General features: G+C 39.6%; 1 protein-coding gene across 6 annotated transcripts in view; it reads right to left on the bottom strand.

The window, feature by feature from the left end:
- Positions 1–18,361, bottom strand: part of EPB41L4B (erythrocyte membrane protein band 4.1 like 4B) — a 183,477-nt gene that overhangs the window by 27,476 nt on the left and 137,640 nt on the right. For 5 of the 6 annotated variants that reach the window (XM_051609700.1, XM_051609698.1, XM_051609699.1 and 2 more), the window contains 3 exons: positions 8,238–8,342; positions 3,864–4,002; positions 3,327–3,404 (listed from right to left, as the gene is read on the bottom strand). In XM_051609700.1, coding sequence (XP_051465660.1) covers positions 3,327–3,404; positions 3,864–4,002; positions 8,238–8,342 — 322 coding nt within the window. Of the gene's footprint in view, positions 1–3,326; positions 3,405–3,863; positions 4,003–8,237; positions 8,343–18,361 lie in introns of those variants that run through there. The other variant, XM_051609702.1, reaches the window with a different exon arrangement.

The raw sequence follows: 18,361 nt of genomic DNA on the forward strand, positions 1-18,361 counted from the left end.
TAAGTGACCATTAGAGCTCATCTGGTTCCTGCATATATCACAGTAACTCCTCCAGGCTGACCGAGTAGACAGATCTGACTGCTCTGATCCCTGCATGGCAACCTGGATGAATTCTATTAATCCAATCCATTCGCACTCATTTTTATAAGTTAATTTGGTTTTGTGAGCTCCACTTCTAATTGTAATTCCCAGCATGCATTAAAGCTTCCATTGTATGGGCAAGAGCAGCAAAACATGGATAAAACCCAAGGCCATCGAGGAGCATCAATGGTTAGACAATGAACAACAAAGATGATGCAGCTGAGTCAGTGACTATTAATCACTCTCTGCCAGTAATGTTATAGAAGGGAAAAGAGGATGTCTGAAACTGCTTCAAATTAACAGCTCTCTAGTGAACAGGGGAAGTTTGGCAGCACGTATCATGACCACAATTTTCAGAAGTTGATTTTAGGTGCCTTAATCTCTAGTTCAGGTGACAAAGAGAAGACAGCTTGTTTGCAGGAAACTCCCTGACTATAGAAGAACCTGAACCACCAACCCTGTCACCTCAGGCAAATGCCCCAAATCAGGCAGCACAAATGACTCCTTGAGATACTGTACTTGTCACTGGATGTGAAAAAATGGGTGCAATTAACAAGCAACTTCCCAAGGGCCAGGTCATAGCATGCAGAACCAGTGCAGTACCACTGACTTGACAGTAACACGATGCTAAGCTGTACATGATCCTGACCCTCAAATGACAGCACATGTTATCACAACAGAATTATTAAATAATCAGACTAGCTCAGAATTATGCATTTCCCCTTAGCTGGCTTTTGTTTGGAGCCTCTCCCCCGAAGAGTAAACTTTTCATTCAAACCTCAATTGAGAGCAGCCTGTAGCCAGTGTAACTGCAGAGAAAGGTCTGTAAACAATAACTGCTCTGTAGAGAACAAGCTGACCTTTATAGATGTTAAACAAAACAAAAAGGGTTGATTGATGCTGTGCAGTACATGTTCTCTGAAATATTATAACCAATAAAATAATGGAAGGTTTGTTTATTAATATTATAGTGTGATAAATTATGTCAGTGGATGGTGGGATAGGAAAGGGGAAAGCATGACTGGGTAAAATATTTAGGGGAAAAAACCTTGTATCCACAACTAGAAAAAGAAGTCTGTAATGCTGATGTCTATTAAATGAAAGCTAGAGCAAATCAGTTGTTAAAGTCTCCATGACTAGTTTTTTAAAATTCTGATTAATACAGTTAGATATTACATAATGTTTTCTAGAAAAAGAAATCTATTAGTAAACTCCAAAGGATAATTACTGACAGTTTAGCTACAAACATGTACTAATACCTAGAAGAACAACCTAACTTACCTAACTTATATAGAATCACAGAATAATTTAGGTTGGAAAAGACCTTTAAGATCACTGAGTCTGTTAACTCAGCACTGCCAAGTCCACCACTAACAATGTCCCTAAGCACCACACCTATGTGTCTTTTAAATACCTGCAGGGATGGTGACTCCACCACTTCCCTGGGCAGCCTGTTCCAGTGTCTGACAACCCTTTCTGTGAAGAAATTTTTCCTGATATCCAATATAAGCCTCCCCTGGTGCATCCTGAGGCTGTTTCCTCTCATACTATCACTTGATACCTGGGAGAAGAGACCAGCACCCACCTTGCACAACCTTGTTTTAGGTAGCTTCAGTTTCAGTTTACCTGTGTCTTGTCAACCCAAACTACAGACAAAGGCTGCAGAATGCTGCACCTCTTTCTCTCTTTCCTTTGCTCCCTTTTTCCTTTCCCCCCGGAAATGTATGAAGGAGAGGGAGGACGGGGGTAAGTGCTCAGTTTAAATACATCTCTTCCTGTCACCTTCTGGAATGGGATAGTTTCATCATTCAGCACTTCAAGGAGGTTCCATGTAATCCTTCTCCTTTCCATAGACTACTCAGTCTGCAATGGTATTTTCATGAGCAAAAGCAGGTCCCTCCTACAGAGTGGATGTCAGAGCCAAAAGCACTGTGCTCTCCTTGCAAGTACTAGTGCTGGAACAATTCTCCCACCAAGGAGACCCAGCAGCTCAAGGAGCAAGAGCATGCCATAAATCTTAATTTGCTGCAGTTCAGAGATTCAGTATCTGCTCTGCAAAAGTTGTGGGGAACAAGGACTGTTCAGCTGAGCCAGGTTGAAGAACATTCTCATTGAACGTCCTGAAGGTATGGAGGAACTGTCAAGTGCCCTCAAGGACTTTGTGAAGAAACAATCCCACAGGCTTGAAACTGCGTAAGAGAGAACAGCTATGCAACTTTCTCTGTCCTTCATGGGCCATTCTCCATTCCCAAACTGCAGCACATCAGTGACAGTTTCAGCTGCTCTTTCATCCAGTAATAACATGACACAAGCAGTTATTTACAGACAAGTACTATACTGTCTCTGAGGCAAAAATGCACATCCCCACAGCACCTATTCCAATACTGTAAACAAGGACCTAACTATATAGTGAATGCCCAGAACAGAAGTACTTTAATACAAAAATGTATGTGCCAGAAACGAAGGGCTGTCCCTGTTGTGCTTTTTATATCCTTCAGACGTGGTTCCTAGAAGACAGCAAAAATGGCTTTGGACAGCAGAAAAGCTATTTGGCATTAGAGGTATTTGCAATGCAGGATGAATTGAAGAAAGTTAAGGATCATACTGTGATCCTTAAGTAATCTGCTGGGAATCTGAGGTGAAAGCCTGAGATCACTGAGGTCAAGATGCATTTTGACTTCAATGGGACCAACATGTCTCCTTGGCATTTAAGCAAAAAAACAAGGCATATACCTCTAAAAATAGAAGTTATAATCAACACATTATAGACTTTTGCCTTACAGTGAAGCAAAGCACTCTGCTAACAAAACATGAAAGTGCAGGTACAGGTCTTTGGATTGGCTATGGGGCAAGGTCTGTGCAAAACCTGTGGGGAGAAGGGACTTACCAGAAAACTCCCCTAAACAAATCTCTGATCACATTCAGAATCTACATTGAAGGGACAAAGCAGCTTGTGAAACCAGTCCAGCACAGTGTAAAGATACCCAGGTAGAAGAGAGAAAAGAGATGTCATCCAACAATAAAGAATTGCACTCAGAAGCTCAGCCATGATATTTGTTGGTGTGGAATGGTTTTCAGAGATGCTTAGCTGAGTTTGATGGATGCTCAGGATCACTGAACATCAAGGAAACTTACTTTGTTCCTGTGCACTATCCAACACACTGCATAGTATCCCATTCATTTTACCTGCAGACAAATTACTGAAAACTTTCACATTTTCCTGGTTGCAAACTGAAACTATTTACCATAGGTGTGGCCTCTGTGAAATCCATCAGAAGGTCACCTGGCTCCAAAGCAAATGTACTTCCAGCATCTGTGGAACTCTAAAGGCAAAGAAGAAAACAAGCATTGAAAAAATATATTAATTTCCGTAGTTCTGTTAGTTGTTTTAGTTTTTTAGTTACTATTATTTTTTTAGTTCCATAAAGCACAGATTGCCAAATGGATTTAAAATTTCACATCACGCTTTTAAAGTATGATTACTCTGGAAAGTCAGATAACAAAACTATGCACCTTTGAACTAAAGGTAAATATTAATTTAATCCTGACCCACTGCCCCCTAGCATTGACAAAATACTATTATTGATTCTAAAATGGGTCTTGGGAGCAGGCTCCAAATATTTTCTTACACAACAGGTTAAATATATTACTACAACTCTGCATTAAAAACTACTCCTAAGCATAGAATTACTCCATCTAAGGAAAACATGCTATCTGCAGCTCTCTCCCGCCCTTCCTGAGCACTCTCCAAACTGACACACACTCATCTCTTTGCACATTACCTTGCCACCAGGTGAAACCTGTGTTTGTCCTTCTGACGTCTGTGGCGTACACGTTTTCTGTGACACAGGAGATGCTGAAGACACGGGTGTTGATGCCGCCGCTGCTGCTGCCAGTGCTGGAGGAAGGTCATCTTCATCACTGCAATTAATAAAAGCAGACAGATCTTCTCATTAGAAATGTCACTTTGTACACACTTGGACCACACTCGTGCTGGAGGAGGCAACGGAAATCTGTATGTGAGCTGCAGTGCCTTGCAGTGAAGTTCTTTCTACACTTTCATTTATAGTGCAAGTAAATCAGATTTTTTTAAGCTTGAAAGGTTCCTTAAAACCTGATTGGCCAGGTAACTCTCCTCTGCAAACAGAAATCTTATGGGTATGATGTGCAAGTAGTGCTTCTATGGAGCATGTACATAAGAATAAATTAACTGATTTGATATGACTCTGCTTCAGTGTTTTTTTCTTTTCTACAGAGGCTGGCTGTATTGATAAGAATAGATCTGGTTAAATCCACCCATGTGTGGGCTTCAGATCAACGTTTGACATCCATTATGCAGCAAGTCTGTGGCAGTGTTTTCAAACTTTTTAAGATACTTTGATCAATGCCAAAAAGGAGCTCTTTAGAAAAATACTTGTGAGGGTATCTTTTTCCTGTCCCATTTATTCTGTTTACAGAGAAAACATTTGAAACCAATTGCATGCTTCCCTTGGACTCTAGGCCATCAAGCTGAGCTCTTTCATTATCACCTACTGTAAACACTAAATGAAAGCCACTAGAGAGTATTATACCTTCATTATATAGAGCCCCATTAACTGCAAATCATTTGGATCAGTCAGCCCTGAGTCAGGACATTTCCAATTGCTAATTGCAGTTGCACAGAGGTAAACAGAGTCACAATTTGGCCTACCTTTATGCTGGAAATAATGCGTGAGAACAAAAGACGACAGCCTGACAGTTTAAAGCCCATGGAAAAATTATGAGAAGAATGAGTTCTGTTCATAAAATGACACTAATTTTAACTACCAATTAGGTAGTCACAGTGCACAGATGCCTGCAATGCCAGTTTCACAGACACTTCCAGAACAGACCTGTACTTGGCTCAGAGCTACTTGAAGGCAGCATGCCTGGGCAACACAGTACTTCAAAACTACATGGCTTACAGGGTACAGAGACTTATGGTGGAGTGTTTGGGTGATAGCAGTATTTTTTTTTTTACAATATAAAGCTATGCTGATTACCCTTATCTTTTCCAATGCTTATTTATTTATTTATTTCTTCTGGCTAAGCATAGAATTCAGTGCTAGAGCATGTACAATACACATTTTTTATACTGGAAAGAAAATGTAAAATCTTTCGGTCCTGTTCAATAGATGTTGTATTAATGCAGCAAGCTGGACTCTTGAACTAGTTAATCTCTCTCCCAGAAACATGTAGCTGACATTTTCTCAGTCCTTGCTGCCCACTCTCAGCAGGAATACACTGGCACCCTCCTCGTCCTTGCTGGGTACAGCTGCTCTGTTGCAGACCAGGTAATGGAAAATTGTTGAGAACTTGCCAGTTCAGAAAGGCTTCTTAGTGTCTGGGAACCAAAGCTAAGGGTTAGGGTCCAGTCTTATCAGTCATTGAGCTATTAGCATGAGAGCTTCAAGTCTGAGAACTGGCCTTCTTCACTGCATTCTTTCACAATACTTCTTCAGTATTTCTTTGCATTTCCCTTATTTGTAGCTCAAACACAAGATAATTCAAATTTAATAGAATTTGGGTCTACAGAAAATAAATAAATAAAAAAGGCCCATATTTTTAATTGTGGGATCTTCACAGCCATAGCATAGGTCACACCTGTGGTTACATGTGTTAATGTGCACCTGAGATGCTGTTCCTCATGCCTAACTCTGGACAACTGAAAATCCACATGGGGCAAAGACATGCTTAAAACTGGTTCCTCAAAAACTCACCAACCAAAAATTGAGAATTAACTCCTGAATAAATAAATAAATTAATTGACTGATTGATTTATTAATGTTGCTTTTCTCTATGTGTGTAACAACACCATTATCTTTTCTACAGCATAACCCTGCCTCTGGTCTCCTTTCCATTCTTCCTTCTCTTGCCTCCCACTGCACTACTTGTTACTTCAGCTCTTGCCTTCACAAGTTCTGCTCTTCCCAGACAACACTGAATTCTCTGTTGCACTGTTACTCCCAGTGCCTCCTGGCATGCTTCCCTTCTCTCTAAGACAACTTGTCATTCATTTTTATTTACCCTCTCCTCCTTTCCTAAGTATCATTCTCAGGTGTTCTGCAGGTGCTCAGCAACTTTAGGGTATTGCCTGACTGCTCACATACAGAAAAGGGAGGTGCTCAGTCTCTAGCACAAAGATTTTCACTTTGCCCTTTAAGAACAGGTAGACTAAACATTTTCTCAGACAAGAATGATCTAGGAATAGCTAATTCTGCTTCAGTGATGACTCCTTGATGTACCTGTTCTCGTTATTCTATGTCCTAGTACCTATACCTCTCCTTTTGTTGTCACCTTCTATTTATTCTATCCTGTTTATTGGTAAACAGACCCTCTCCAGCCCTAACCTATGCTAGAGCAGTTTTGTTTTTTTCATTTAGATTTTAAAAACTGATTTCTTTCTAGCCTTGCTATCTTCAACACCAACTTATCCTACTACCCTACTTTGATGATCCCATGGGAAATTTTCTGCTTCTGCATACATAACATCACCCTTACACCAAAGTTGTCTACACAGCATAGCCCTGTTCTCTTTGTCTGCCATGTAGCAGTATTTGAGGACCAAGTTTAGCAACTTGTTCATGTTGAAACTTAAATCAAAAACTTTTCCAAGTGTGTGTACAAAATCTATGACTATACCTGCAATTGGACATTAATTTCTTGCTCAAAGAATAGGATCAACTGTTGCATCTTGTTTATTACACATCCAGTCATTGGTCTTTTCAGTGTCACAGCCTTTTCCTTTCCTGACTGCTATATACAAGTGCCTGTGTTATATAAAAATCTGAAAAATCAGATGCACCTTGAAATATGTAGGAGATCTCCCTCCTGTAGAAAATGAGGCAGTAGAAGTGGTGCCTCATTTAAGAAAAGCACACTGCTGTCTGAGCTATGCTGGGCAGAGTGAGTGAGCAGGCTTCCTTCAGGCCTTGGGAAACTGCTCCTGTCAAATGCTTCCAAGTTCCCTGTCACACATTACCTTGAGGATTAGCAGGCAGTAAGAGAGGTTGGGTTCTCTTCTCAGCTTGACTTGTCACTTCCCATCTCCTATCTCATTTCCAGACCATACTGGTAAATGCATCACAGTAAAAGAGAGCATGCTATGTGGCCTCCTGACCAAGCTGTGGCTGTGTGTTCCCATATGTCAGCCTTGGTCTCTTGGACAAACACCAACTTGGCTCATTGTTTTTAATCTTCCTAGTTTAAATTTGATTAATTCTCCTGTTTCTTCTCCTAAGTAATTTTTCAGTTTTGGCAATGTAGATTGTTACTTCTTTTCCATAACAAAAGCCAGTGTTCTTAATAGTGAGACAGAAAATAACTACACACTGCTATTTATTAGCATCCTTTCAGAGAGAAGGAAAACTTTTGCTAATGTTGCTATGTATTTAGTGACACTAGGATGGTAAATTGCTGGAGGGAGCAACAGTTGCCATTCCATGTAGAAAGCGTGCATATTTTTCTCTTCATTATGGCATTGGTGTGCTTGTACTAGTAAGTTTATGCTAACAGTGTCCCTCTTTCTTCATCTCTTTAGTACCTCACATTTCTAGAGATTCTCAAATCAGATTAATTACATGTAAATGGAATGCCAAAGCCCTATAGGCACAGATGACTCTTTCCAGGACTAAGAGACCTACCTCTTTGGCTGTAGCTGTATTGGGCTCAGCAATTTCTGCATGGGACAACATCACGGAGAGAGAGGAAAAGAGAGAGGGTGTGCTTTCTGAGAGGGAGTGGTTGAGAGCACAGCTTGACTACCTAACAAGTAAGGACTGTTTTCCTGATTTTACAAATGGGCTCATAGGGAAGTAGACAGCAGCTTGTCACAGCTCACACCAGGTCTTTGACATTTTGTGTGGGAAAGAGGTTTTTTAATTCCTAACCTGTAAGCTCAGAAAAAGGCAGAGGGCCTGCAGTTCTGAGGCGAAGCAACTGCACAGGGGTGGCAAATTCATTTCTTATTAAAAGCTTAGATATTCTCAGCAATGGAAGGAATGGTATCAGTGTAAGATCATTATAATGTAATTGCACTCATGCCTTTCAGAAGGCATAGCTAGAGCAATAATTAGCATCCCCCTTCATTTTCAGCTGCAGTAGGCAAAACCATAAAGATAGGGCTATAAGTTACTCACAAACTGTACTGCCTCGTTAACTTCCTCACACGAGAAACTTTAATCTCCTGCTTTTCTGTAGGGCCAGTTGATGGCGTAGTTTCTGGTCGCACGGGAGCTGGACTTCTAAAAATAACAAGAAAAATAGATGTAGCACAGTCTTTATTTAAACTACTTCAGGCATATCAACAAATTTCTAAGTCATCAACACATATTTATCTTGCGAAGTGGCAAGTGCCCATTGAAGTTCATCCTTTTGTTCCATTTATAGTCCACAGGCCAGCATGCATGAACAGAAAAGGATGTGTGAACTCACTCTCCTGTGCATTGCATGCCATTTATAAAAGCAGCAACTGATTACAAATACAGAGCCTGTGTAAGAGACAGTATGGAAATGTCACTGTTTCCAAAATACAACATTTTAATAACAGCCTAGCAATTCAGTCACTTCAGAAATATTTTTATAAAAAAAAACCTTTAACAAAAACTATTTTATGAATTGTGAAACCAGTTCTGCTTGAAATACTTTGAACCTGAAATCAAACATTATCTTTCTGCATTTGAAAGAGCAGCTCAAGGTAAATGAACTAATGGATTTGATCGAGGAGAAGGATACTTGGTAGAAAAAAAAGCAAAACTCAAGGATGTTTCAGATGTTCATGGACGTGAAAAAAACCTGCAGAGATCCAGAAAGGACAGTAATGGGAATGAGAAGATCAACATACAAGGATCTTCTCTTAACCATTTTACAGCAGAGTTAACTAAGGCTTGCATAAGCATAAACACTAAATACAAGATCTTCATCATTTTGAGAGGAAACCATTTCAGCTGTGAGCTTCAGGGGCATGAAGACACATGAACTATCTTAAATACTATTTCTGTTTGAAGGAACACATTATGATGAAATGCATCATACGTGTATTAGAAATGCTATAAGCCTAGTACAAGTGCCAAACATTAAAGGAGTAATGTGAAAGTCCTCATTAATAATTTGTGAAATGGTATTCTGCCACGTAATCTGAAGTCAGATAATAAGATAGTTCTTCAGCCCTACTGATTGCAGGTGGGACTGCTCATGCACTGAGGGACATTCTGCAGCTGGCAGAAGATGCACAATCTTGTCTCTGGTATTATGAATTTGGATTGAATTTTTTTATTCTACTTGCATCGTATTAGTCTTCTAATGCCATGATAAGCACATTTAACCTTCACAATTGCAGTTCTGTCTGATGTCCCTGTGAGTTTTAAGCTTCATTAACTCTCTCTGATAACTTCTGAACCTGCTGACCAGCTACAATAGAACTTACTGGGATGGTATAGCCTTCAGAAGATTGCATCTTCAGTTTTCCTGTGTGTTTTTTCAGTCTTTGGGTAGACCACAGAGCATAAGACCGAGGAATGGGAAGAAGGAGAGTATGAAGGACATAAATAATAAACCAAACTCTACTTATTTCTACTTCTCATGGAACAACTTTTGCCAAATTTTGTTCTGCTTTTTGATCCCATTAATTACAAGAAGTCAGTACAGATAGCAGCAAGATTCATATCTTGACCCTTTCCAAATTCCAATTTGAGAGTCAATAATTTGTATCCCAGATTTACAATGAGATTAGTGCAGAAAAATCCAGCCAGATTTTCAGACTTTTTTCTGAGTTTCTTAGGCTGGCAAATAAGGGGACAATAAGGGAAGGAAAAAAGCCCAAACTATCTAGTTTTAACCTTGAAGTCAGTATATCTGATCTGGAAATCTGTGAATCAACATCATGATGAAAACCCCCATCATGTAATTTCCATCAAGTCAGGCTTCAGAGTGGATGACTGCTCTAGCTATACTTTTTTAAACACCTGGTACTAAACCAAAGGTAGCTTTGGCAACAAAAAAAGAATTACTAGTTCAATCTAGCCAAAGTGATTTTCAATTCAAGTTCTAACCTAAGCAGGGTAAGTATGTTACGACCTTCTTCAATGACTGGATCTGTTGGTCAAATCTTCAAGGGGTGTAAATGTGTGTCATGATTTCCAGCTCAAGCATTCTGAAATACATTAGCTGAACTTCTTGCTCTGAGTGAGCAGTCCCCACAATACTCCAGTACCTTTCTAATACAGTAGTTACAAGTTTAAAACCTATTCACCAACCCAGTGAAAGCAGGAACAAAAGCAGTGCCATCAGCTACATGTGAGTTGAAAAATGTTTGCTCAAAAGGATGATAAGCAGTGCACTAACACTATCAAGGGGCTCTAGAAACAGTACAGTGTGGAACAGCAAAGCTGGTAATGAAATGATTTCTTTCCAGTTCATGGCTCCTTCGAATTTCTCAAGATAACATTATAATCTGTAAGGAAAGTAAGTCAGATATTTCTATGATAATTTAAGTTCCTTTAAACATCTCTTTTTACAAAGCCTCTATATCTCATTTTGATTCTTACAGTTTGCAATTTTAAAATAGGGGAGAAGCTAGACTTTCAAAGCAGTTATTTCAATCGCCAAAATCGAATTTTTGTTTGAAAAAATTTGGAACTGAAGTAGTTTATAATGATTTCAAAGCAAGCTATGAAACTGATTTGTATATATGAAACATTTTCACATTCTAAGTCTGAATTAGTCCAAAAAAAGTTTCACATGAAAAATTTCATGCAATTGTGATTAAAAGTGTTTGAGAACTAAACAGGATCTACTCTCTAACCCAACAAATAGATGTAAAATCTATTATCTTCCCTTGAATGATGCAAATTTTCAAATTAACAATGTATTTTAAAACTAGACACACCTACTCCTATTTCAGTGATTGTAACTGCTCAGATAAACTTTTTATATATTTTGTATCATGCCAGTAGATTATTATCCCACTCACTTATTTTGAAAAAGAAATAAAATGTTAAGAGAAAAAACTTATTTCCCTTTATTATAATTTTTTAATATAATTTTTGTTACAGTGGATTCACTGACTATCTTTTTCTTGATCTTTATGAAGCCTCTGGGAGAGAGACAAGCACCATTTAATTTCACATTTTGAGAAGCTGAAGGTTATATAAGGGTATAAACTGAAGTCACCTCTGAATGAAAAGGAGCAGTGGCAATGTCTGCACCCAAAGAGGCTGACTGAACCCAGTCTACCATAAACATGAGATGAAATGTTAAGACTAGTCCTACCAAATGCAGAGGTGGATTTTTGCCTTCATTAAAACCTTGCTAGGTGAGCTTTTTTCACACCAGCCTAAAAAACTCTATGACAGCTCTTTCATCTCCTAACTCTTCCTCAGTCTGAACATGCTCAAGACTGTTGCTGCTCTCACTTCAGCAACCAGACGCAAGAACGGCTCAGCTTGATCAACTCAGAGCCTGACCTGTGTTTTAAAATTGGCAGGCTTTTAATATCACACAAACTCTTTGGAATGATCTCACTGATATTCCTGAAAAAGAAGCATCTACAAAGCAGAATAACTTCTATTGTTATACTTTGAATTCCACAGCCAGAATATATTCTCTTATCTGGAAAGATATGAGCCTTGAATAAAAATCTTTTAACTATTTTGGCTATTTAAATAGAGACATTAGGTGCAAATATCACCATTTGTAGTTTATAGTCCTACATGTAGTAACTAATGTAAGCTTGAACAAAACCTGAAGTGTGGAAGGATCAGCAGGACTCTGAAAAAAAAAACCTTTATAAGGTTCTGTTTCAATGTCATTAATTCATAAGAAACCTTTTTCCTGTAACAGTAGCCAACCACTACAGCATAAAAATGAAGGTACTGAACCAAGACAGAGTTACTTAATGACCTGGCACCTTACATAAAAATCTGTCACTTCCTGGTGAGAATGACAATAACAACCATGAATGTCAGCATGCCGTGGCAGGTCATCAGAAACTGCCTGTGCACTGAGAGCCCCGGCACACTCGGGAGCAGCAGCTGGCATGCTCTACTGAACTAGCTTTCAGCCCGTTTCACAAGCCTGCACAGAAACATAAACAAGTCCTAGAGAGAGATCCCCTCAAAAGCAAGAAATCAGATTTGTTCTCAGAGTGGCAGCCAACAGGGCCACCGAAACCAAAATGGCTCACAAAAATGATGCACTCTGCAACATTTCAAGCGATCACAGATTTAGCTTGAAACTTCTGCATGGATGTGGTGTAGGTGCTGGTGCTGAGGGACTCAGAAGGATTCCACCCTGACTCACCTGTATTGGGTCAACTGGTTTGCACGGCTGGGGCTGTCATGCTGCTGCCTGCACTGCCACTTTGGGCGCTGTGGCTCCCACAGACTGGCATGCCTTCCTGTCCCCTGCTAAGCTGGCTCCAGGGAGCCTCCCGTACTTGTTTGAAACGTGGAAAGTGGGCCTTGTGGGAGCAAACAATTGTGTACCTAGTAAGCCAAAAGGGATAAAACAACTTCTCTTTCCCTGGAAGATCCAGTCCAGAAGTTTAAAACCACTAAAGTCTGCTGGGGAAACCTGCTTTTCGCATTTGTGTTTTGCAGGTTTTATCTTTGCTTTTGTCTGTGCCCTTTTTCCCATCTGGAACAGTCTCTCCTCCTCCATGCTCCTGGTCTAAGGCCAAGAGGCAGAGGCTAAAAGTTCCATTATATACAAGGATACAGCCATCTGCAGGAAGGTTGACCTGCCTTCAGGTGTTGACTCATGGGAAAAAAAAACAAACACTGGCTGATATTTGGCTTCAGAACTCCCTCTGAGTGGGAACACGGTAGTGAAATCTGGCATAGAAAAAGCAAGGAGGAAAGTAAAATATTTGACAGGTGCAGTCTCCTGTGTATCAAAGACATAGCCTAACAAGCTAAGAGAACACAGAAAAACACACAGATTTTCTCTCAGTCTACGCTCTAAGGGGTTTGCACTTCTATTTTTTTTCTTTGGCCTTCTGAAGCTAAGAAATAATAATGTGTGCTTTTTCACTTTGATACACTAGCTTTTCTCAGAAAACTGGTTAGCTTTCCAAAAGGTTATTTGGACTTTTGAAAGCTATTGTCAGTATTGAACTTTCTGAATAAAGGCTTTTTTCTTGGTTAGTTGGTTGGTTGTTTTTCTTAGCTGGGATTCTATATAGATTGCAGATGTACAACAAAGCTCCTTGCTACAGAACGACAGCCTGATCCAAAACCAGTTTATGGGCCTTCCTTATTCTCCTCACTTGAGTTCTGTTTCCATTAAAGGAAAAAATTCTCTCCCCTCCCTTTTCCTTGTAATGAAAATGTATCTGCAGTCTAGACAAAAATGTGGTGCTCCTGTGGTCCAAAAGATAGATAATGATGATACAGAAACTGTTCTCTTTCCCCAGCTCAGAGTAATCTGTTGCAGGTCAATGCCCAGTATTTAAGGTCAAACTGAGCTACAAATCCTGCTGCTCCACACAGCAACCAGGACAGCTGTTATAAATGCTGTGGTTTCCAAAGAGTACAGGTGCAGTTTAAGGGACACAGCCAAAGGAATGCACCTCGAGTGGGGTATTTCATCAACTTAACCTCATCTGAAAGGGCTGAGCACTGCTCCTTTCTCTGTAGTTCAGACATGAAGAATACAATTGCAAGCAATTCATTGGCATCTGACTTCAGGCAACAGGTCAAATAGGTCTTTAATATTAGGAATGAAGTCAAAGAACATACCTAGGTGTCCTGTCTGCAATCTTTAATGCAGACTGGCATGCAAAGGGTATGCCAGAGTTCAGCTTCAAGTTATTACTTTGATGCAGAAATTACTGAGTGAGGTTCTTGTAAAAAGCCGTAGTAGCAGATCCATGAACCTGTCCACTGGATTGACATGTCTAGTATGCATTTAGCTATTCACTTTGTTTTTTTGGAAATGCTGGGTAAAAAATTGCAGTTGGGGAAGGAATGTGGAAGTTTTTTCATTATTTTTGAGGATGAAGATTGAATGAAAAAGCTTTTAGAAAGCAATTAATATTTGATAGGAATAAGTCAACATAACGTTTTTAGTTTTCCTAGAATATTTCACAATGTCTTTAGAAGGAGATATTTAAATGTTGTATTTCAGATTCTTCCTCATAAAGTTAAGTCCATTCTGATTCTAAGAGAGCACAACCTGCTTGTATTCACTGAAGTTTGGGTCAGGTAAAACCAAGCACATAATTTTTTATCAGCTTCAGTTCTGACATGCCTAAAAGTGCTTTTATATATGTCTAGGGAACTGAAGTCTTTGACTCGAGAAAACCTGCTGTTCATAATCAACCAAGTGACATGCTTATTCTTAGCCCCCAAGTGTCAATGTGGACATCTCCTGCCACAGCTCTCCCTGGATGGCTGGTCCAAAACTTCAGCTCTGTGATGCTTCAAAACTATATACCCAGAAACTGTCCATGGATAAGGCCCCAGACTTGACGACCTGATGTCAGTTTGTAGTCTTTGGAAGACCTGGTGTTAGACACAGTGCCTCAGAGGGCTTTGTGGGCCATAGCTATCTCTATCAATTGAAATGGCTAAATAAAAGCAGTTCATGTGCTTTGAAGTCTTGAGCAGCTGAGAGGTAGCTGTACAATAAATTCCACTTATCTGAGAACACTACTGCCACTTCCGAACCCTAGCTTTCCTTACAAGTAGTTTAGTGTTTTTTCAAAAAAGTGTTTTCTTGAGTTATGGCTCTGAAGAGTCCTATGGCAGTGTCACTGATGGAGAAAGGTCAGTGTGCAGAGTACATGTTGAACAAGCCAGAACAAACTCCCCATGCATGTGTCTATATGCTTCTTGAAAGCTACCCTGGCCTTCACTGGAAGTGTATGTATAAAGACAGACACTAAGGTGTTAGTGTCAGATCCAAAATGTGTACAGATCTGGCAAACATCGTAACACTTGGCACCTTGCTCATATGGTCATATCCTCAGAGCACCTGCAAAGAACCAAAATTCTCTGAAGAAACTGGTTGAGATTCACACTGCAACAGATACTTCAGCAGGATGTTAGCTCAGATACCAAGAAATAAAAATTCAAATATTTTAGTCTGTGCAGGTGAGAAAGTAAAGGGAAAAGCACAAGAATGCAGACTTTGAGTGACACTCCTCCCTTGATGAGACATGAAAGTTATACATAAGAAGTATCATCACTTTGGTCAGAAGAGGTGTAGGACATATTCACACAAATTGAAAGGCAGCCAAACTCAAAGCCTAGTGTACATCGGATGAGCAAGCCACAGCTGGGGAATCTCATTCTGAAAATCTGTATGAGAAAAGCTTACTCTGCATTGGGCATTCAAGAATAGTGCCTGTGATTACTTCTCTTGATTCATCTGTACCCTGTATAACTGATATAATCTATTATTTTCCACCCTTCTTTTCTGGTGGGCAGCATCATCAAGCTCTGTGAGATAACATTTAATTTTATGATACATGTTGAGCAGCTCCTAATGTAATTAGTCTTAATGTAATAGCGTAATTTGGTTTTGGATGGGAAGATTCACAAAGAAAATTAGAATGAATGCACAAAGCACCAGCTGGTGCTTATACCTACTGCCAGATAAGAAGAATATTGTTATTTGCAATCCTATGAAAAATGAGATAATTTGGATAACAAGGATCAACAAAGGGTGATGCAGAAGTTGGTCTAAACAGAAAGAAATCTGCAGGCAAACCCTGAACCATGTGCGACATAAAGCATGCCAAAGCTGGTCACATTCAAAAGCATGTTGTAAGGGAAAACAAATATTGCAGTCCATAAACATACCACATGGTGCATAACAGCAAGTGGCAACAGCAACAAGAACAATAGTAACTGACCAGCCAACTTGAGAGCTTCAGCTGAAGAGGGCTCGTCGCTGACAACACTTGCACACTGCTTCAGAAATGTAGGAACTTGCTTTTACACATTTGATTGGTGTTGCACAAGAGGCTGTGCAATGTCTATCCTTAGAGGTTTTCAAACTTCAGCTAGACAAAGCTACAATTGACCTGATTTAGTGCTGGTGACAGTCCTGCTTTGAGCAGGAAGCTTGACTAGATGACCTCCAGATGTCCCTTCCAATCAACAGTTATATCATTCTACAATAAATAACATTTCTCAGAAGGAATGGCAACTGCTATTTCAATTTTTCAAAACATAACCTCAAAAGAGTGTATCTAACTATTTTAACATCTGGATAGTCTCGTGTGTGTAACAGTAAACAGCAGTTCACAAAATGAAGACTAACATTTATCCAGTGATGAAGGTGTTAGTGTTTACATGTACGAGCTCTTAACGACCTTCAGCCAGATCATCCAAAACAGACATGTATCATATAAACATTCCTCAGCTCCAAGCAATCATGAAGATGGTCTGATAATCTGATAAATGCCAGGTAATTCCTGTCTTACAAATTTTAACAGTTGCTTACCAAACTTTCTTTAACTTTAGGCATTTTTGCTAATTTTTCCACTGCCTGACTTTTCCCAAGATGAAAATTCAGGCAACAGGCTGTGCCTGAGAACACCCAGCATTTTGTCTGTTTCCAAAGTATTTGAAGTTCCTCATATCTGTATTAATCTGGTCTAATTCTTCACAAACTGGAACTCCTGCAGCAGTTATATTGGGGGTTATATTCGGCCATACTTGAAGAAGAGAACAAAACTAGAAATGTGTAGACTTTTATGCTAAATATAGCCAAACTCTTTGTCAGAATCTGTGTGCACATGCACACACTCATACACACTATAGGCTTACCCAGATGGTCATAGCCAGAGAGAACACAGACACTTCAAAGAGTTTTAATGAGAGAGAGGTTTGTGTACAGGTATTGTGGAAGTTGTACAGATGGTGCTTCTGTTTGACAAAGCTTTGAATAATGAGAAGAATGATGGAAGGAATTCTCTTGATGAGGTTCTGTGGTTAGCCACATATTTGATATGTTTAACAAATGAAGCAGGCTGGAAAATAGGTGGGAAATTTCTGGAAAGAAAGTTCAAGAGGTTATCTTTCTAGCAGTCCATCCCTTTACTAAGAAGTGGGTGAGGTGACTACGCGATTCACATTCACTTGATAAGCTGTAGAGAAAAAACTCTGCATCCCCCATAACTAGGTGGGCAGGGATGTTGATCAAGAGAAGGGTGTGACCACTGGAGATAACAAATTGTGTGACTACATTTTTATCTTTATATTTCCTACCATAATTTATACATCCTTTGTGATACAAATGCTTTAGCAGACAGCCTGAACCCTGATCTCTCCAGGCTAAAATAATTAAATAAAAAAATCCCAGTTGGAGGCAGGTGATGAGAGCCTTACCAAAACTATACATAAGAACATGCAATAATCTCAAACCTCAATTAAATTAGATATCTAATCAGTGAATTCTCCCTGAACAATTCTCCCTCAACGTTTCCATCTGCACACTTAGGCAACCAGGTGTACACAGGTTTCCAACTGATAGGGAAATACCTCTGTTACTTCCTTATAATTCCTTCTTTTAGCACTATGAAAGCTCTTCCTCTGTCAACACTAAGAAAACGTTCTGGTAGAAAGGCTTTTCTAGCTCCAGTGGAAGATGGATTCCCCTTATTGGTTACAGAATGAACTGATATGACCATTGCCCCCTTGCAGACCTGGGCCCTACATCCCAAAAAGAAGTATCGTTAAAAATCACTGCAAAATGACTGGCATTGCAAATTCCAAACTAGACCAGTGTTCACACAAACACATTTTACTACAAACCTTAACACAGTATGCCTCTCTACACAAGGTGGTAACTGCAAACAAACTGTATCTCTTTTTGATTTGATACAGGAAGTTTTAAAAGCAAAATACTGTAAATACATAAATAACACAATTTTCCAGATATTTCTTCTTCTGTAAACCACCATTACATTCTGTCTTGTCCAAAATACTTATGCCTCAGCTATATAGCCAGGCTGTACATCTCTGTACATATTACTTGGATGTTGATGAAAATGTATGTGCTTTAAAGTCTGTTACAACAGAGCTGTAATAAAGACACATCATACTCATCTTGGTAGGACTTCCGTGTCTTATCAAGATAACTCCTGGCTCTTCTACTTAACCCGCTTTTGAAATTCCCCTCCTGTTAGTGGCTCTCATTTGACTTAGTTCAGCTGAGACACTGTCCTGGTTGTCCATCCAGTCAAACCGTGACAGACATGTGCAGCCTGGATGGATAACCTGATGAGGTAAACATACAACTTCTCCTGTTGCCA

Source organism: Apus apus, chromosome 2 (assembly GCF_020740795.1).
Source record: "Apus apus isolate bApuApu2 chromosome 2, bApuApu2.pri.cur, whole genome shotgun sequence".
NCBI classification, from domain to species: Eukaryota; Metazoa; Chordata; class Aves; order Apodiformes; family Apodidae; genus Apus; species Apus apus.